At 38.0% G+C, this 21,639-nt stretch overlaps 3 protein-coding genes across 3 annotated transcripts in view; 1 reads left to right on the top strand and 2 right to left on the bottom strand.

The window, feature by feature from the left end:
- The window catches only part of PDE11A (phosphodiesterase 11A), a 126,894-nt gene extending 126,568 nt beyond the window's left edge, over positions 1-326 (bottom strand). The window contains exon 1 of the mRNA XM_029959605.1: positions 303-326. Within this exon, the coding sequence (XP_029815465.1) occupies positions 303-326 (24 nt within the window). The remainder of the gene's footprint in view (positions 1-302) is intronic.
- A 1,385-nt stretch (positions 327-1,711) lies between these two features.
- LOC108639487 (cytochrome c, somatic-like) lies at positions 1,712-3,437 on the bottom strand. The gene is given in 3 exon segments (XM_018071683.2): positions 1,712-1,888; positions 1,890-1,915; positions 3,269-3,437. Coding segments are annotated over 3 exon segments (372 nt in total).
- Positions 3,438-5,427: 1,990 nt separating this feature from the next.
- Positions 5,428-13,944, top strand: RBM45 (RNA binding motif protein 45). Its single transcript, XM_029959575.1, has 9 exons — positions 5,428-5,694; positions 6,971-7,093; positions 7,223-7,349; positions 8,367-8,477; positions 8,796-8,975; positions 9,870-9,999; positions 11,185-11,281; positions 11,637-11,803; positions 13,380-13,944. The coding sequence occupies exons 1-9, from the start codon at positions 5,644-5,646 to the stop codon at positions 13,570-13,572; spliced, it is 1,179 nt and encodes a 392-aa protein (XP_029815435.1). The 5' UTR covers positions 5,428-5,643; the 3' UTR covers positions 13,573-13,944.
- The last annotated feature ends 7,695 nt before the right edge of the window (positions 13,945-21,639 follow it).

The raw sequence follows: 21,639 nt of genomic DNA, 5'->3' as shown, positions 1-21,639 counted from the left end.
TGCCGCACGCCCCGAACCGCATTTGCGGTTTTGCAGCGCTGGCACAAACACTCCCCTTACACAAAGAAATCGTATGAGCTGCTGGAGGTCGGTCTGGCGCGTACCCCCAGCTCTCAAGCAAGGACTTTGGGTGCGAAATAATTGTATCGAAATAATTTTTACTATTTCGCTGCAGTAAGGTTTGGTCTGAGCACTCATACCCGTGTTTACTATGAAATGGTTACTGTGTAGCGGTTCTGTATGTAAATACTTAAAGCAATTTAGTGTTTCTGTAAGCCTAGGTATAAACAATATTCCATTACCGTTTCTTCAAGGTCTTGCGGCATCTTTAGTTTATTTTCTGGGACTTTATGCATGGGATTCATTACATTAAAAATCTGGATATTGATAATCTCTCAAATAGCAGAGTCAAGACTTAAGAAAGTAAAACTGCAGTTGTCTCCACTGCATAAAATACATAGTGAATGCTTTACTGTAACACCTTAATTGTAAAGAAGTTTGCCACCTTAAATCTGTGTATAAACTAGAAGCTCTTCAGGATGAAATGTGACAAAGATGATCACAGTGGCTTGACTGTTCTATAACTTGCATGGGCTTTGGACATGGTATCAGGATAGAACCTGATTCAGAAGCCTAGCCTGGTGTCCTGTGCATTGGTGGATGTTAGGAGAAAACTGGGGTCTGTCTGGCACACATCAAACTATACATCTGTTTGTATGATGAGTAAACCAAGCGCACTGTATACTGGGCTGCAGCTTCATGTGTGGGCCTGAGATAATTAGTTTAAGCCTTTTGTGGGAGGGCCAAAAGAAAAATGGATTTTTCAATGCCATGAGATTGTGCTGCCTTCGTAATTTTACAAGCATGCTGTACTGAGGTACAGGCAGCTTACATCTGATGCATCTTACATATGATGCACCTTTAGTCAGCAGGGATGCACAATGCCAGCTCAAACAGCAAGAAAGGCTTTAGCCAGTCTCACCTGGTTTCCTTGGGTACAGACATACAGAGGTGCCCTAAAAGAATCACAAGCAGAAATATCAGTGCATTTCTCAGGCAGAGTGTGTTTCTCTGTTCAGAAGGGCAGTGATAGAGCGCTCCTCAAAATGAAAATGAGAAAAGCACTTGAGAAAGTTTTTGTTATTCAGGCAGATGCTTTAATTGTCTAAACAGTCAACAGAAGAGATCCTGACTATTAAACTGAAAGGGGGAACTATCTTAAAACTAAGAAAAACTAAGAAGCACAAAAGAAAAGAGAAGTAAGTGCTCACCCAGTTGTGTCAGAGAAGTTGTTACCTGATGCTTGCTTATTCCCTTCCTTCAAACCATCAGTTCAGTTCTATGGAGTGCAGAAGACAATCAGTTAAAGCCCCTGGTGGGTAAGCATTGAAGCAGTACCGATAAAATGAGCACCTGGGAATAGACACTGTAGCTTTACATAGCCATAATTGACTAATATAGTTTCAGTGGGTGTTTGAATAACTAGTTGCAGAATCAGGTTCTCACATGTCTTTATAGAAAGGAACAGTATTTGTATAGAGCCTTCTATTTCTGTAGACGTCTCTATATGAAATGTATAACACCATATAAATAATGCCCACCTCACAATGTTACTAGGACACAACATCTCAAAACATATCCTTATTTGATTTTGCTAACGCCAGTCCCTAATGAATAATTAACATCAAAATACTAAAACTTGACATAGGAGCTAGTCAAAATTAAAACCATCTTTCACTAACATTGCAGCTGCTGAAGCAATGTTCAATGAAGTTGCTTTTTTTCCAGGTATGCAAATAACATCAGCTCTTTCATTCTGCTTTTTAATCGCAGCAAAAATAATTTTTGAACCAGGAAGGTATTTCTTAGGGTTTTCTAAATACTCTTGTCAGTGTATTCTCACTCCAAACAACTCACGAAAAACAAAAAATATAATAAAGTACAAGGCTGGCACAACATCGTACATGTATGAAAATATCAATGGTTTCAAATCAAAGGTGTGATGCTTTTGAATGTTGTCCATGTAGAATCCAAGAGAATGTGAGCATAAATGATAAATGATACACATTGTCTTCGTGTCACTTTATTAGGTAAAATATAAGTCCTTTTTGCATCACAGAAAGTTGCAGTTCTTTGCACCATTTCACATACAACTACTTACTACTTTTAGAGTATGTAAGTATCTTTGCAATTCCAATATCCAGAGGATCCAACCTAATTTCATACAGTTTCTGAAAATGAACATCTGGAGATTGACATGAAATTCATCAAGCTCTGCTCCATTGAGGGGCATTAGAAAAAGGGTTGTCAATGGTCAGTTCCTGGAATCTCTTGACAAGTTGAAAAACCATTAGTGTTTTCTTCTAAACCTGCTAAAACCTGTCTCTGTCAACAGAAGCCTACTGTTGTACTTAAAACTACTGCAAGACCTATAAATGACATGTCCACATTTTTGTTCTGTCCTCCAGAGTTGACTTCCCATTGTCTAAAGTGGATTTAGATATTGCTTTGTTGACTTTCTTTTAAAAAGTTGTACTAACATTGGTATGATGTTTTCACACAATTTTAATGGGAAAAAACAGTCAATATGTGCTGACAATGTTTTGTATGAAGGAAGTCCCAGTACAAAGTGAATGTCACAAAATGTTTCCTAGAAATCACAGAAAAATAAAGAAGTCAGCCAATTCTAAAGCACTTTAGTAACCAGAAAAAAAAAACAAACCAGGACTGTATTTCTAGTTAATTGTTTGATTCAAATAATATAATTTATATTCAAATAATAGAAATAAAAACAATGAAACCCACACAGAATACTTTCCACTGGAGTTGTTCCACTGCTTTTCAAGACTGTCTGTATGAAAAACACAAGAAAAACCAAAAGTCATAGCATACTAGTAGGAGATGGTATTTAGTCAAGCAAAATAACTGTAGCATACCATGATGCCAGTAGAGGGTAGTTAGCAGAAAACAAAATTTAAAAACACTCCAGGAACAGAAATTAAAATCTGCCCGTTGGTACTAGGAAATTCTAGGAAAGCTATAAACCTTCTAATTTCGTGTACTGAGTATTGGAAATTTTACTAATATTTTAATACAGGGAACGAGGATTTTTGTTTCCAAAACTAGTTCAAATTTGCCTGCAGTAATGCAAAGTTGTGAGAGTAACTCCTTGTGAGTAAGGCTTTCTATCATAGCTCTAAAGAAAAAGGTTTTTGCATATATATCCCCTCCAACACTGCAGCTTATCCATGCCATCTGTTAGTTTCTCCTTTGTTTTTGTTTGCATCTAAGTAAGAAAATACTGCAGCTTGTCCTGTTCTACAGCCAAATAAACCCCAAAGATTTGCTCCTGTCTTATGCTTTCCATCTTTTCCAACAGTGTGGCACTAAGAACATTTCTGGATAAAGATATTTTTACGTTTTTCAACATCACCCATTTTGATCTATGGAAAAAATCTAAAATGTTGGTCACAGTTATCACGTTCTTCCTCTTGACAACTACATCTGCTTACGTGAAAGGGGCATTTCTGCATATTTAATTTGCTTGTGAAAAGTAACAGAATGTGCGCAGCCCGATCCCCTGATTTCTTCTTTTAACTTCATTTTGCACCAGGAGATGTTTGTCCATTACGATCCCAGTAAGAATGGAGTCACACTCTGTAAAGTATCTTCTACAATGCTGTTTATTTACAATGCTAACACTATAAAAAGAAGTATAATCTCACATCCCTTTAGATGGTGGGAGGCCCAGGTGGTGTAGCATTGAGGGAGCCTCTGACTCACACATAGCACGCTATGCAGACCACCTTCATAGTAGAGAGCCTCACCTTTGGTCTTTCAAGCTGTATAGCATTTTGTAACATGGAAACAACTCTGCCATTTCGGCAGTCAAAACAGAAATGATGGTCTCAGGAATCTTTGCTGTGCTGTTAGACAAGGGCAAGGCCAGGCAGCAGCTGTAATCGTCAGTACCTAGCAGGGGGTGCCCACAGGCTTCTCTGTAAGGATGAGCCAGCTGACTGAGTTTACCCCGCTCATCCCTGGCTGAGGAATGTGTGCTGCACAATATGGCCTGAAGGCCAGGCTGTACCTGCAGCATGGCCCAGCACAGCCCCAGCCTGCTCTTGCCTGGGGTGACTGTGCCGTGGATCACTGACCCCTCAATGTGCAGTGGTCAGCACCACTACAATCCTAGGGCACTGACAACTCCTTTAGGAGGAATTCTTTTTTCTTGAATCCAAATACTAAAGATGTGATGAGCTTTATAAGAACATTGCATTCTTCACAATTAATTAGCTCTGTGCTTATTTTCCTACAGATAGCTATATTTCCTGGGTATTTTTTGTGTTTATTTCCTATGAAATGTATAAAGTTCCCTGGTCTTCTGTATCCTGACCATTCACAAGAAGCCCTGCTGTTCCCTATAGCAGCAAAGGCCTTGAAAATTGTTTATTCACAGAGGAATTCTCTCTTTGTGACACGAGTGCTCTTTCAAAGGAGGTGAGTCTCTAGTTGAAGGATGCCCTTTAAAAGTAAACAAATCATTTCATCAGAAGTGAGTATGTTAGGAAAATAGTGACAGAGGGTACAAACCTGGGAGGAGTGGTCGATATATCAGGTTTCCAGATACCATCCATACGAACATGACAGACTAGAGAATGGTCTGACAGGAGCACCAAGAAGTTCAACAAGGTGCAAGATGCCTGCACCAGAGGAGGAAAAACCGCATGACCCAGTACAACAGGAGGAGGGAGGTGACTGGCTTAAAGTAGCTTTGCAGAAAGGTCTTGTGGTGGACACCAAGGTGAACATGAGCCAGCAATGTGCAGCAAAGAGGGTGACCAGTATCCTTGGCTGCATTAGGAGTGCTACCAGCAGGACAAGGGAGAAGACCCTTCCTCTCTACTCAGGACTGCTGAGGCACCTTAAGACCTACTGGAAAGAGTCCAGTGAAGGGCCACAAAAGTGAGTAAGGGACTAGAACCTCTCTTACATGAAGAAAGGCCAAGAGCTGGGACTGCGTAGCCCAGAGAAGCGAAGGCTCAGGGTGCATGTTATCAATATACAGGAATAGCTGAAGAGAGAGAATGAAGGATCCAGACTCTTCCCAGCGGTGCCCAGTGACAGAACCAGAGGCAATGGGCATGCACTGAAACACAGGGGGTTCCCCCTGAATATCAGGAAACGCTTTTTTTACAGTGAGGGCAACCGAGCACTGGCACAGGCCGCCCAGAGATGTTGTGGAATCTCTATCCCTAAAGACATTGCAAAGCAGCGAGGACCCGGCGCAGGGCCGCCGCTCGGTAACGGCCGGCCCTCGGTGATGAGCCGCCCCCAGTAGCAGCGCGAGCCCCGAGAGCCGCGCCGGGGCGGGAGAGGGCGCGGCTGGCCGCGGAGGAAGAGTGCGGAAGGGCTGAAAGGGAGCAGCAGGGCGTCCGCCTCTCGGCCGAGTGCCTGGACGAGCCGCCCAACAGCCGCATCTTCGTGGTGCTGGGCAAGGACACCGAGGAGACGCTGATCCGGGAGCGCTTCTCCCCCTTCGGGGACATCCAGAACATCTGGCTCCTGCGGGACAGGCGCACCAATGAGTCCCGCGGCATCGCCTTCATCAAGTTCGCCCGCAGCTCGCAGGCCTGCCGGGCCATGGAGGAGATGCACGGCCGCAGCCTGCTCCCCGACACCAAGCCCATCAAGGTACCCGCCGGGGAGCGGGCCGGGCGCTGTGGGGCGGGCGGTGTCGGGGCCCTGGGAGCAGCCCTGGGAGCCGGCAGGCGAGGACCGACCGCCTCGGCCCGCACGGCCGGGGCTGGCGCTGGAGTACCCCTCCGGTACAACGGTGCATCCCACTGGCGGCCCCGGGGGAGCGGCTGCCGGGGGATCCCAGCCGTACCTGAAGCTCCCACGTGTGGCCTAAGCTGTAACAGGCCGGAGGGAGATGCTCTACCTGGAAACTGCGGGGTCTTTCTTTGGGGCTACGTTTTGAATTTTCAAGGAGTGTCTGTGACAGAGATTCTTAAACAGTATATTCTAAGTGTTGTAAGCAAGATAGATGTGAATAAATAGAGCTGGCTTTGCACGTGTGTTTCATGTTGGTTTTGTAGCTCGTGAAAACTTTTTTCAAAACTTTTTTTTTTAATCCATGCAATTGGCTGGCAGCTTTCAGCCTCCTGTTTTCATTTGAAAATGCAATTGAGTCAGTAAAATCTTTTCTGAAGAACTTGCCATCAGAAGCCAAAAGATCAGACTTGTATTCCTTTCTCCCCTGCATGACTATTAGAAACATAAATTAAGACCTCTGTGAAATCAGTTGCTGCTTTTGTATAAGAAGCTTACTTAGAAAATGGCTTGTGTTTTTCTTACTTGGTTGTTTGGGGTTTGTTTCTTTGTTTGTTTTTATTTGTGGTTTGTTTGTTTTTTCTCCTGGTTGTCTTCTGATGTGCACTTCTGACATGAAATTTACTTCGGTATTTAAAAGGGATTTTAACAGTAACAGATGTGAGAAGTTATGATCCTTCATAGAGCACTAGACCTGCAAACTTCAGCCCAGCTGAGCAGTGAATTCCAGTAGCAAGGTTTTAATAAACTGTTAGGCCTTTTTGTTTCTTTGTTTGCATATTTGTTTTTACTACTGCTGTACTAAGCCTGTTACAGTAATGCATTCTTCGCTACCTCTCCCATGTCACTGGGCGTATTGGCAGTGCTGCTGAGTCAGTAGCAGTATTCCTCACCATTGTTCATTATCCCTGGTAAGACTTTCTGCTGGCCTCTGTCCTGCTTGGGAAACCATTTGGGGTGATTTATATTTGTAGATCTTTAGTCACAGGTGATCACAGCTGTTCTTTTTTTCTATGTCAGGAAAGCTAGCTTATGCGAAAAATAAATGCAAAGGTTGTTAAACCTTTTTCTTGGTTGCTGATATGTGTTTAAGACCTATTGCCAGTAATTAGTGTCTGTGTAATTATTTCCTTAGGTATTTATTGCACAGTCAAGAGCTTCTGGAAGCCACCGAGATGTTGAAGATGAGGAGCTTACACGAATCTTTGTTATGATACCGAAAACCTATACAGAGGAGGATCTGCGAGAGAAGTTTAAGGTACTGATTTGCTATTTGATAATTGTTATTTTAAAATGGTTTCTCTTAATTATCAAAAGGATTTTTAGCACATGAAACTTTTAGGCATTTTCAAATATTGGAAATTAATATGCTTTTTAATTGTTCTAGATGTATGGAGACATTGAATATTGCAGCATTATTAAAAACAAGACCACTGGAGAAAGTAAAGGTTTGGGCTACGTGAGGTATCTAAAACCATCGCAAGCTGCCCGAGCAATTGAAGAATGTGATCGAAGTAAGAATCTGACTGAATTCTTTGACTTTTTTTTGCAATAAGTGTGTATCATCATTAATGTACCTTTTATTTTTAGTTGTGTTTGCAGGTAAATTATTTGTGATGTAAAACATCTTGAGACAAAGTTCTTTTGCAAATAAATAGCAGCATTGTTAACATTCAGCGAGGACAGCCACCTGATTACATTCTTTCAAGACCAGGAGAAGAAAGGCTTTTGGGGAAACCTGACAGCAGCCTTTCAGTCAAACCTCCTGTTCAATGTTGCTTAGTCACAAATATGAAATAACTTGGTGTGAGGACTTGGCTGTTTGTTGTTCTTACTTCTTTTTGTTTCTGTTTTTTTTTCTCCCTTAATATACATGGTGGTTCTGCATCATATCTATCATGGTTCTATAAAAATGATATTTGTGCATAGGAATATGAGCCTGAGATTACTTAGCAGTCAAATTGTATTTCCATTTTTCTGTGAGGTTAAAATGAAATTAGTTGGATAGCTTGAGTATAATACCCATTTCTTTCATAAAAGCAAAACCTAGAACAGTGCAAAACACCCATGAACTGCTGTTTTAGCAATGAAGTTAATGGGATTCCTTCTGGAGCATCTCAGAATCGTGCTAAGTATCACAGAATGGTTGAAGTTGGAAGGGACCTCTGGAGGTCATCTTGCTCAGGCAGGATCACCTCGGCACTGTGGTTGCTCAGGACCATGTCCAGGTGGCTTTTGAATATCCCTAAGCATGGAGACTCCACAACCTTTGTGGTAAACTGTGCCAGTGCTCAGTCATTTTGACAGCAAGTAGATTGTTGTGCTTAACTTGTGAGTAGGAGTAGTTCTATGTGGAAGCTGTTAACTTTCACACAATTACTATGGCAGGCTTCAAGAGTTATAGTTATTTCACTACAGCCAATGCTTACTGGTCTTTCTGAATAATATGGTTCTAAATATGGTACTTGGAGAATGTGGGTCTGGTCAGATAATTGAGATGTGCTGAGGTGTTGCTATATTGTTTCTTTCAGGTTTCAGGGCCATTTTGGCTGAACCTAAAAATAAGGCATCTGAGTCTTTTGAACATGACTATTACAGTAATAACACAAGGCAAGAACCAAGAGGAAATACGCTTCCATTTTGTAAGTCACAGCTTTTGGTACTAAACGTGATTTGTAGTCTCGAGTATGGTCACTAAGTAAGAATGTGGTGTGGAAGAAGGGAAGCTAATGGAGTCCTAGGCCATCACTTAAGTAGTAGATTGGATGTTGAAGCTAGAAACTAGCCAGGCATTTCATCTCTATATTTTTATGGCTCACTTTGCTCTGGTTGGCCAATTATTTTGGCCATTACCTTTAATATATAATTGACTTGGATTGCTTTTAAAAGTTGAATGCAGAATATGCATTAAATGAAGGCATGCTGGTGTGATGACTCAAATTATTTTATTGATTCTTGAGGTATGCAGCCAGAATTTTGTAGTTTTGAAAAAAATGAGAGCAGAATTCAAGAATCCGTCTCCAAACGTCTGTCAGTGTTATCACGGCTTCCCTTTATCCAAGAGCAGCTGTTTGCCCTCTTTGATTTAGTTCCAGGACTGGAATATTGTGACGTTCAGCGAGATCCTTATACCAACAGTGGTAAGTATAAGTACAAAAAGTTTTTTTTTTTAATCTGTGAAGGGAATTCCTTGTACTTTTACTTTAATCAATTTGTATTGCAAAATACAGTACACTTGTGGGAAAGAGTCAGTGGTTGCTGCTGTCACTGCATAAACCCAAACGTTCAGTTTTGCTTGAACCCCTGTTTACAGGTAGCCATAAATAGTTTTACTTTCAGGTAATAAAATCTCAAGAATGATGGGATCAAAGTCATGATAAGTGGTTTTGGTCAAATTAATAGTTTTAGGTAGAATAAATGAAGAAAAAGTTTCAGAAATTATTGGACATCTAGTTAAAATGTTCTCTAAACAGATCTTTAGAGTTTTCCTCTTGAAATGGGCGTGGGGTGGTGTGTGTGTATGTAGAAGGTGACATGAGTAAATGGGATTAAATAATTCCAAAACAGATCATGTTTTCTATTAAAAAGATATTTTGGTTTCAGTCTTGTTTTCCTGCTGCTGAGAAAAATGTGGAAGTGGTCTCTTCTCCAAGAAGCTTGAAATGATTCAGAGAGCTAAAATATAACTTTACAGTTCTTGAGATTCACTCTTAATGGGATAGTTGCATTTTTAAATGAAATCATGTATCCTTTTGTTACTCGTTCCAGATGAGTGAAGAAGATGTGTTTTCACTTGTGTGGTTTTATTGCCAGCTTTTCAAACTAGCATAAATACAGCTCGTCTGTCACTAGTTAATTCCACTGAAGTTTTCTACAAATACTTTTGGTTAAATAATATGATATGTGGTAAAAAGACTTAAGAATTTTGTGTCATCCGTGACTGATGTGCATTTTAATCCTTTGCTCTATATGAGTGTAGTTTGTTCTTAGGATTTAGCCATCTCATGCTGAAACTGTGTGCACTGTATTTGCAGGCTATGCTGTGATTCAGTACAGCACTGCTGCATCAGCTATATATGCCAAGTACAAATTACATGGGTTTGAGTATCCTCCTGGAAATCGATTAACTGTCACTTTCCTAGAAGATGGGAGTGATAGTTCAGAGTAAGTACTAATATATTGAGATAAAAAGTTGTAAGTTGTGTTCTGGAGAGCAAAATGTAAAATAAATACATCATTAACATAAGTAACACCAATATCGCTCTGAGCTTGTTCTATACTCATAGATAGTATTTTCTGAAATTGAGGTGTTTGGTTTGGGGTTTTCTTTTTGAATAGTTTAGAATAAGCCTTTTGAAACTCACTAGTCTTTGATAAAGAAAAGATTAAAATATATATTCTTAAGATTCTATAGAAAAATCTTGGATTTGTCAAGAGTCTTTGTCAATGTATCTGTAATATGTAACAAGGGCTGGAATGTGTTTTTGATCTCTTGGTTGTTTGCAGTAGGGCGAGTAGTAGCCTTGTGAAGCACTTGTAGAATAAAGCTGCTGGTGATGAGGATCTGATATCCTCACAGGTCTTCCACATCTCTAACTCATTCCTGTCATTTGAATGCCCATTACAAATTGGAGGGGCTTAGATACTGTCCTGCAGGGAAAATTTTGGCTTAGTTTTATCCTAAAGGAATCTAGTTCATGTCAAACCTATTCTGGGAAATGAACGGGGACAGTAGGGAGGGACAATGGGGAGACTCACTTCAGAAGTGCGTGCCTGACCCAAACTAGAAAAAATGTTGATTGCAACCTTCATTCTCCAGTAATTTCTGCAGCATTCTTACAACTCAAGCTGTGACTCTATGCAGAATGTACAATTGCTTTTTCTTATTCTGCAACAAAACAAAATAAAATCACTGGAAAATAGGAGCTGGAAGTAAACTTTCTGTGATAGTATTTTGACTTCTGAACTGAATCTTTGTGCTCTTTACTGAAATAGGTGAAATTTTTCTGTCCCTTTTGCTTTTTAGGCACCTCTCACAAAACGTAGTGGGCTCTTGCAGAGATAATTTTATCTTTTTTACCCCTAGAATATTAAAAAAAAAAACAAAAGGTAGTTTTGTATCTGTATATGTAGTAATGTATTACTGTTTTCAGTGAGTTCCAGCTAGCATGCATACTTTCAGGTCATGTCTATAGAGTGTCCTGAAAACCTGGCTTGATTGTCATTATTTACATGATATTACAGATTTCCAGAGATACTCTTAGATGTGCACTGAAACTTTTCTCTTGCTGAATTTAGGATTAACTTAGCTCTTTCTTTAAAATATTTTATTATCACTTCTGCTTGCAGCCTCATCAGAAAAATGGCAACACAGCTGGTAACAGCCCAGGTGTCGTCAGCGTTGCGCAATAACAACACGATTGTTCAGCAGTATAGGACACCTCCTGTAAGTTCATATAAAGCACAGTGTTAGTATCCTTCTGAATTGTAAGAAACTTCAGACATGTCAATAAAGAACACTGCTCACTTTCTTCTGTAACTGTTTTAGATGCTGCACTTTTTAAGATGTACCTCTGATTGGTTGGTACATTTTTATTCCCTGTAAAGTTGTCTGAGCTTACTTGGATTTATTGTCCAATTTAATGAAATAACCAAAATAAATAAAGTAATGAAGATTAGAACTTGTAGAGGCTGTTTATGTCCTGTGATGGGAACAAAAATTGTAAGTAAGATAAAATTACTTCCTCTGTCCCCTGCCCCCCCAGTTAATTTATACTTGTGTTTTTTTCCTCCTGTTTCAGCAGGCGTTTGGAGGAACTTCTGGCCCTCAGTTACTTCAGCCCCAAACAGATGCCATTCTGCCACCACCCAAAAAAAAAGTTCCACCTGACACTTCTGTGAAGGAAAGGCTTTTCATACTTTTTCATCCCCATCCTTTACCTGTTGTTGTTTTGGAGGATGTGTTCTGGTAAGCCTCCATTTACAAATAAGAGCTTCCTAACAAAAACAAAACAAACTATGAAATATTTAAAATAAATGTTGAAAATAGAAAAGATTATCGTGAAAATGCTTTCCAAAAAGAGCAGTGCACAGTGATTAGTAAATATAAGTGAACAGTAAGTGACAGTTGCTTTTTGAAACTAGTTTGTAATGGAATTCACATTGAAGCATAGAGGCAGTGTCAGCAGTATAGCAGCTTTATTATCAATTAACTTAATCTAAAGTAAAATGTCTAGTCTTCTAATGCTTATTTTTAACCAAAAAATGTGGTACTTCCAGTTCTTCCTAATTTATTTTGCATTTTCTTTTAAATATTTTTGTAAGGTATTTAAGTATTTTGATAAATTTCCACAGTAACTTAGGTGAGTATATCATATATCATAATGGTTTGCATCTTTCAGCTGTTCTTTCACACGACCTCCTTTTAAGGAGCAAAGACTTGAGGCAATTTTTGCCATCTTTAAAACAAATCTATAGTTAACTGTTCTCCAGTGTTTTCTATTATTTGTTTGTAGTGTACTCTTGAAGAAAAAGACATTTCCCTTTTCTAATAGCTTGCATTTGCAATAAATCTTTGGAAAGCCAAACTATGTACAAAGCACCAGGAAAGGAAAAGAAATAGTATGCACATAATGGGGAATTTAAAACTACCTATTTGATATACTAGATTTTCTTAATCAGATGCTGGAGAAGGAAAAAGCTGTGTATACATTTGTGTAACTTCAATATGAAGTAAGCAGACTATTTTTCAGAAACGTATTTTAAAGAACTGTCTAGGAATCTCCTGAGGACTTTGGAAATCTGTTTTCCCTAAAGCTTTTGTGTTTACTTTCTGAGTCATTTCAGTGAGACCTTTTCAAAGATGAATCAACTAAGTTCATTTAAGTGAGATGCAGGTTTAGCTTCTAAATTATCTGCTGGTTTGCGTGTGTATGTCTTATTTTTGGTTTGTTTGGGTTTCTTCTTTGTAGTGAGTCAATAACTACGACGATCCCAGCGGAGGCAGAAAACTGGAATGCTTTATTGGACTTACAGTACAGGGTTTTACACTTAAAGGGTTTAGGGTCTACATATTTAACAGGAGGTTGTAACTATTACAATTTATTACAAACAGGGTGTGTCAGCCCCAAGGCTTTTGTTTAAACCTAGCAGTTTTCTTTTTCTCATATCGAAATTTTGGAATCCAACATTTCTTATTTTGGTTTTTTTGGGGGGTGTTTTGAGTGCCATGTAGTGTTTGGGGACTGTAGTATTGATTAGCTTTACATATTCTTTTAAGTAAGAGAGAAGTCATTGGTGTTTGTGTTTCTGTTGTAATATTCTGTAGAAAGCATAGTCTGTGAACTTCTGGTATTATTTCTGTTCCTGCCCATAATTCAAGAGAAGGGAATATGAAAATTGGGAGTTTTAGAAGAGGCCAGCAGAAGAAAACATAGTGTACATATCAGAATACAGTTGTTGCAGTTAACAAATCATATATACTTCAGATTGGATATGTTGCAGGAAAACCTGTAAATTCTTTTTTTTTTTCCTCCCCCCCCCAGTCGTTTTGGACAACTGATACAAGTTTACCTTGTTGCTGGAAAAAATGTGGGCTATGCAAAATTTGCAGACAGAGCAAGTGCCAGTGAGGCCATAACTGCATTACATGGCAAGATTGTGAATGGTGTCAGGCTCAAGGTGAGGTTGGCAGACTCACCCTCGGAGGAGCCCAACAAGCGCCAGAGAACTTACTGAGCAGGTGAGTACCCAGGCTGAGCTGTTACTTACACTGAAGTGCAGCTACATGAAATAGTAATTGGCTAAGTATTTTTAAGGTTAGATACAAGCATGTAACGATAAACTTTAAACCTGTTCTTAGCTAACAACTTGAAATACAATTTGTTGTATATCTGTTTGTGTGTATATACATACACGTATCTGTGTATGCTTATATATGCACGTATGCACTTTATTTTAGCAAAAACGAATTTTTATAATTCTTGGGAAAAATATGAACCAGTTGATAAAAATCAATCTGGATGTTCATAGAAATATTTGCTTTTGTACATAAGAGAATCAATTAACATTGAAAAGAAAATGCAAGAATAAACAATGGAACTGACATCAGCTTCTGTGTGTCTTTTTTTTGTTAAAAACACATGCCATCAGTGGTGTTGGATAAAGATGCAGAGTTGAGCTGTTGGAGGATAGAGGAGTGAAGGGGTAAATAAAAAAAGGATGCAGGGGGGGACAGGTAAGGTTGTCAGGTGAAACCAAAGGTTTGGGATATTTGGGTCATCTGGATTCTCAGAAAGCAGATGTAGCTGAAATGTGTGATAGTGAAGAAAATATTGCAGAGCTTGTGGTGGAGGGATTGAGATGTGTGTTTAAGATAATTAGTCTGAGCACTTACTGTTTGATGCTTATGGCCTGTGAAAGCTGGCTAAACTCTAGAGGTTTCATATTTTTTAGACTTCAGGGACCAAAACTGATTTGTTCTTTTAAAACATTGCTTTGCTTCAAATTACATAAAATTTAATAAAATTTCTTTTTTTTTTTTTACATTTATTTTTTAACATTAGAACTGTTACCAAAAGAGAAATATAGTAGGGGAAGAAAAAACTATTTTCTGCAAAATAACTCAATATTACTATAGCTTTCAGATATTTCCAGTAGCCATATTATCTCCCTAAGGGACATAGTTTTGATTTAACTCATTCAGAAAACGTCACATGAAATCCTGACCCTCTTCACGTCAATATTTTACCTCTAAGCTTCACTCCTTGTACCTTTCTTTGTATAGATGTTCTTTGTGACCCCAGAGTTGCAAAGATCAAAAAAAGATTTTGCCCAGATTGTTCCTGTTCTCCTTTTTTCCTGAGGACTTTTGTGTTGCTCTTCTGATAAGCAGCAAATGCTAAAGGTGGCCTTAGTCTTTTTATATACAACTTTTGTTTTAAAAAATTTGATTTCTAGCATTCTTTTTCTGCATTGAATTACAGCTAAAACTAATTTGAAGCTTTTTTCCTTTTTTTTTTTTAATCAGCAGGTGAACACAATTTTAAGTAACTTGTACCCATGCTCTTATCTTCGTACAAAGTTTTGTTTTTAGTGTGACTTTTACTTTCAGCAATTAAAGGCCAGCCTCTGGGTCTCTACAGGAATAACTATGATGTGACGTGTAATATAATACCAGGTCTGCCTTGTGTACTTTTTACTAGAAAAGTGTAAACACAATATGTGTCCAAAATTAGAAAAATGATCTATCCTGAAGTTTTCTTTCTTTGTTTTTAAGAAAGATAAGAGTGAGAAGACTGGAAAGTTTTCTTCTGATGGTCTATCTAAAACTGATTTTTTTTTTTTATTCACACATATGAACACACACAAAAGCACATGTTTTTCCAGTCGTGATTGTTGAGAAGATTCTTTAACATCTCCAGGTGACAAACAGTGTGCAGTTGGTCACCAAATAGGATTTTCAAAAGGCTAAAGCTTACTTTATGTTTCAGATTATGTTATTAAATTCTAATATATACATATTATTGACTAATCAGAAACATAAGGTCAGATAGAAGGTCAGATTGAGACACACACATTTTACCTAATTAGAAAAATGGAAAACTAAGATCCTATTTAAAAATTATTTTTTTACAATATTCAAAATTACAGCAGACCTCTTCTGTCCTTTCCTAGGTTTTTGTATCTCTAAAATTTCAAATAACAGAGTACTAGTTTTAGTTGTTGAAAGACAGACATGTTAACTCTGTCTTGGACAGATTACTAGTAATTTTGGTGGAAATGGCTGCTGAGTATTTCCCTTCTGGTTAGCCTTTCATCTGCTGAGTCTGTGCTATATCACAGGGAGAAGAGATTTCTAAATTTACAATGTTACATCCTGTACATGAGGTTCTTGATTCTGAGTCTTTTAGCAGGTTGTTTTAGCATCTATCTCTTCTTAGAACAGATAGACAAAATTACTTGCTCTTTTTGGAGTTCAGTTGGTTTCTCAAATTCAAATGAAATGGTACATAAAAGGAAGGATTCCCTGTCAAAATGGGCTTGCCCATTTAAATGAAGCTTATCACTGCCTGACTTTGCCTTGGAACAGCTGACGAAAAGCTTTGCAGTAGTATAGAAGCTTATATTTTGCTTTCACCTAAAACGTTAAATTGTGCATGTGAAAGGAGATGGAATTCTCTCTACCTCTCTGGGTTTTTTTGAATGTGCGAGAATATTAACTTTTGTTCTTTTTGGATTTTAGCTGTAGGAAATAATCTGCCTAGCTAAAACTTCTCTGAGTTTTCACTTAAGGAAGTCATTCCCTCTTAAAAAAACCCTGTTCTAAAATCCTATTGTATTGCTGGCTTTTTGTCTCTAACAAGGTGACTGGATTTCTGCAGTAGTCCTTTCTATACAGGGTTCTCTGATTAAAATCTGTGATAAGACTTGAGAATTCTAGAATCTATATGAAAATAAATGGAATTCAGTGGAATAATTAAATTTAAATAAAATATTTTTTCTACCCATTTGACGTTTTTCTCTAACACTTCCTTATGCAAATAATCTTTTTAAAAATACAATTTATAAAATTGTTTCTTTAAAAATGTTTTATGGTGACAGTATGCTACTGCTAATGCTCCTGCAATGTAAACATCTGACCATAAGAACTTTGTTACCTTGCAACAACCTTTTGTTTATCAGGTGAATTTGCATACATATGTATTAATATTCTAAACTGATGCACCTAATGAATTTTACAGACTCTGGCTCTCCTACAAGTCAGTGAAAATTCAATTTATATGAGTAGTTAAAAGTAGCAGAGAAAAGATGGAAATAGAGACTAGTAATGTTCTCTTAACTACTTTAAGTTCTAACATAAGGGTTTTTTTGGGGTGAGGTTGTCCCCTCTTATGCTAAGTAAGTATTAATGGCTTTAAACTATCTTGCTTTGAATCAGTCTAGGCTTGAGAAGACAACTGCAGTGTCTACTTCTAGGCAGTTGCTGAAAGCAGACCAGTCTTAATGTTCTTGTTATTGACCAGCCTGTGCTCTCCACTCAGAGTTTTGCATTGAGTTGAAATACTTTGAGTATTTCATGAAAACCTCACTGCAGTGTCTGATGCCAGTTGTGTAAATTATATAATTCAAAAATGGAAGAGGAAGGAAGGAATTTGCTATCTTTTAGAAGAATGTATTCTGGAAATCCAGTTAATCTCTCTATTGCAACCTTATAGTTCTATTTTAATACCACCCCCACTCCCAAAAACAACCCCCCCCAAACAACAGACCCACAAACAAACAAAACAAAAAACCAAAACCCACACAAAAAGTCTGTCACAAAGCTTTCAAGGAGTCTTTAGAAAGCAGAGCTTCTAACTAGCAATGTATTAAAAATGCAAAGGTCCACACAGCTGTGTGGACCTGGGTTCTGTGGGTTTTAACAATCATTACTGATTGACTTTAACCCACAGCAAATGGATTAATTGCATTTTTCCCCTTCTGAAAAAGTTTGGTGGTGTCTTTAAATAATTATTTAGTCATTTACTAAGTTGAAAAGCATTTATTCTGTCATGAAATACATGGTTATTTTTGTCTTGTTACTCTTGCTCTGAAAAAGTCCTGCATCACTGATTTGATTTGCATTCATTTTTTTACTTAAACTTTATTAAAGTCCTGAAATTAACATCTATATTTATAATAATGTATTGTTGTGCAAAAATGTTTAAAAAAAGTAATTGTATCATAGTTGAGATGTATTCTGAAAAAAATAGCTGTATTTTGTATCAACAGTGTTCCGCAGGAAAAATGCGGCTTTCACACACTGCTTAGAAAAAGAGACACTTCTTTAAAAGTTGGAGAAGCATACCTAAAACTTTAATATTATTCTTCTAAAGATATTAAAAGTCTTATTTATATGCTGTTGTAGTGATTCTATTTTATAATATGTACTTTAAAATAAAAATATGTATGTTGCTTTTTGATGCTATTTTTGTACTTGTGTTTTTTCTACAGAAACTAAATAATGACATGACCCTCAGCTAGCTGACTGACTGACTGAAAACGTGACTAGACATGGTTCCTGTGGACAGTGACAGCTTTTTCAGTGACAGCTTTTTTTTTGTTGTTGGTTTTTTTGTTAATTGTTACTTAGTTGATCTTCTCTCTATGGTGCTTTTTGATTTTGAATATGCAGACATGCAGTTTTGAAAATTATCTAGGTATTTAACATTGTAAACTGGTGGTTGTTCTTGTAGTAGTATATAATCCTGTATTACAGAAATCTTGTTTTTACCTGAATTCCTCCTATAAGATGGAAATTACAATGATGGGGGAAATAAAGGAGTCAGCATTTTCTGACTTGACTGGTTAGTTGATAATGATTCAGATTCTGTTAAGATAGAAGACATTTCTCATAATCCAAATTGCATTGAAAAGTGAAGTACAGCAGTAAATTCAAAGAAAATGAAATAACTGTTTAAAAACTGCTATCAGGCGCGACAGTATTAATCTAGATTTAAGAAAATAGCTGTAACCTAGAAAATGATTCAAAGTACATTTTTAAATATTTTGTTGACTTGGGCCAAAAGTACTTGTTATGCTTTGTATGCTGTTTAGTGAAAGTGACATTTGACTGTGGGTCAGACTATCAAAACTGCTTACATTTATCCTTTCTTATCCTGAGGTCTTTTGGTTATAACTGGGGAAAGTATGGAGTCTAGGGGTGTGGGTTTTTTTTTGTTATGGTTTTTTTTTTGTTGTTTGTTTTTTTTTTTCTTTTTAAGGGGTTGGGGTTCTTTCCTCTGCCCCCCCGAAGCTTTCAATGCATATGTTCAAGTAAGAGTTGGACAAGTCAGCATTTCGGCAGGATCAAGAGCACATTCCGGCACTGATGGAGAGTAAATGAAGATAGTTCAAATAAGTATTTGCACAGAGAATTTTCAAATGCCAAATACTTTTCTATGTATTCCTGCATACGACTTGTTGAATTGAAAATATCCTGGTTATTAAAATAATTTATACAGATAAAATTGAGGAATTCTAGTTGTATGCACGCTACAGGACAAGCATGCCCTTGGATGCATCTCCTATCCTGGTCCCTTGATCATTGGTGTGGGGAGAGACACGGAAGCAGCCTGTAATTTCTTCTGTCTCTGAGCACCTTTGGAAGTATTTCCTTCCAAGAAATCCCTATCTCACAGGAAGGTTGGGATGAGAATGCAGGTCTTACTCCCTTAGTTCCAGGATGGGACAGTGCACTGTGTTTCAGGGTAGACACTACCAGTATATGCACTTTTAATGGGCTGAGAGAGTTATTTACATTGATAAGGGGGATTGGGTCACAGGGGAGACAGAGTGAGGGACAGTAGATCTGGATAGTGGGGTTTAAGAAACAATGAGATTTGAGCTTTTATTCTACCCTATAGTTTCATGCACTTATCCACTTTTTTCCAATCCAGGAAAACTAATTTCATATTCTCATCATACCATTTTCCTGAACTTATTATTTTTATTTGTTAAACATTCATTTAAAACTTTATCAAAGATTCTGCTCAAGTTTTTCACAGAATGTTAAGTTAGAACTGCAGTTATACTGGTAAATTTTCTCCAAATAGAATGAAGAAAAAACTATCAAAGAAGGAGGGTTAACAGTGCCAAGTTCACTTACAATTATAGCAAAGGGACAAAGGGTGACACCACAGCCTGCAGTGCAGTGAGGCAATCCCCCTGGTTCCAGCAGAGGTCACTGGGCTCCTGGGTGTGTAGATAGAGTGCAGCTCAAAGCTGACACTGCTGAAAATCTTAACCTGCTCCTAAGATAATCAACCTATATATAGAATTTCATAACCAAAAGCTTGTGGGTTTTTTCCAGAGGTAAAGAATTATCGCTAGGTGTATCAATTTCAAACACATAATTTAAAGTACTTTTAATAATTAAAATAATTTCAAGTAGTTGATTTAAAAGTAATTGAGAGAAGAGAGAAGCCTAGTTTAACTTGCGTATTTTCTCTGAATTTTTTTAAGCCATTTATTTCTTCACAGCCTATCAGTTTTGAAATACAGATGTTCTAGTTTTGCTCGCACAAGCCTCACATGTCTATTTCTGATTTATTTTTCTTGCTGTTCCAGAGGCTTTTCCTAGTTTTGCAAATGCAGGATTAGTCAAATACTTTTAAAATTGTCATGCTGAAGGTTTTCTGTGAGATACCTGAAAACACTGCATACAGAACACCTCTCTATACTGCTTTTTGGCATTTTTGCAATTTCTCTGTAAAAGATTAGAAGCAAGATAATGAGCAAGAATTAGGAAGAGAATTGGGGGAAAGAGATTTAAAAAAGGAAAAATAAGGAAGATTATAAAAAAAGGAGTTCTGATTTCAAGACATAGAACAGGAAACAGTCTAATAGGAGGTAAGGCATGAGGGGGTTCCTGGGGAAAAGCCAATTCGGATATTCGGAAAAGCAGGATAATCCAAATTATCCAGATCTTAAGACAAAAAAGACAGAGTGCACTGTGGTGCTCTGGAAGCCAAATGCTTTAAGATTAGGTTGTATGTAGGGATTTGGAGTCTCTTGGATGGATGTCCATCACAAATGAACCGCAGAAGCCCTTGCATCAATCTATAGTAACCTCATTCTTTTGTGTCTTATTTCTCCTTCCTTTTGAAATGCAGTGATTGTCATGCACAATGCTTATTTCATATACACATAATGAATATTTTGGCACCAGAATTACTTTTAAAGCAATATCTGTTTTTTTCAAAATTGTGTGCTTTCTGTTGAGCTCATTTATCTTGTTGGGTAATTTCTCCTTCGTCACTCTGGTGTGTGGTGGTTCTGTTCCTCTTCCTTGCGCTGACACAGCTTACCTCAGCTGCAGCTGTCTGGAGTTCACTGAACAACTTGAGCACAAATTCACATCAGGTCACTCATCCACAGCCTCTGCTTTTGGCAGAGATAAGCACAGCAACAGAAGCTTGAGTTACAGGCAGAATCAGGCCTCCTGCAGCCAGCCTGATGCGGTACCGCACTCAAAACTCGAGGTGGTTCCAGATGCTTCAGACAGCTCTGGTAGCTGAAGCTGCGGAGACTGAAGTTCAGCACCAGGCAGCTCTGCTGGGTACAGGAGTGAGGAGAAGTGTGTAGCTGGATATAACACAAAACACCGTTCAGCTGCTCGCTCTGCTTGCTTATAAATGCTTTAAAGGAAGCTTTAAGAGGAGTTGCTTTGAGGGATGATGGGCTTTATGGCCCTGGTGCTTCGTAAACATCGTAAATCACAGCTTGAAAATAACACTTCGGTGCTGTAAAGTCCTCGTATCTCATAGATGGTGGGGCTGTTGTTTTAAACTATACATGGCACTGTCAGATTAATTAAATATTGATATAAGACTCTTATTCTTCTGCTTTAATAATATACATCTGCCTGCTCCCAAACCTTAATTCTTTTATCATGATAATTGAAATTCTTGAAATTCTGCAAACTCTCTGGAGCTTGGGAAGGTGGGGTTTCACCCAGCATGAAGTCTAGGGTGTTCAAATCCAGTGTTAACATACAATATCCAACACACACAGTATCTGCAGGACTTATATTAAGGCTGAAGAGTTAAATGCTGACCAGACTCTATATTTAGAGAAAATGTTTACAAATCCTGAGCATGCAAATAGAGAGAGAAGTTTCCCTGGGAATTCTTCCAACTCTTCTGACCGAATTCTGTCTTTGGAAGGTGCTAATGAGGTAAATTTTCCAGATGACATTTTAAGGAATACAGGACAATGTTAACAGAGCATATTTGGGTATGTGGACGTGAAAACTGTATCAGA

The sequence above is a fragment of the Manacus vitellinus genome, unplaced genomic scaffold (genome assembly GCF_001715985.3).
Source record: "Manacus vitellinus isolate BGI_N305 unplaced genomic scaffold, ASM171598v3 scaffold_20_pilon, whole genome shotgun sequence".
Lineage (NCBI taxonomy): Eukaryota > Metazoa > Chordata > Aves > Passeriformes > Pipridae > Manacus > Manacus vitellinus.
This window is presented reverse-complemented; position numbering and strand designations above follow the sequence as displayed.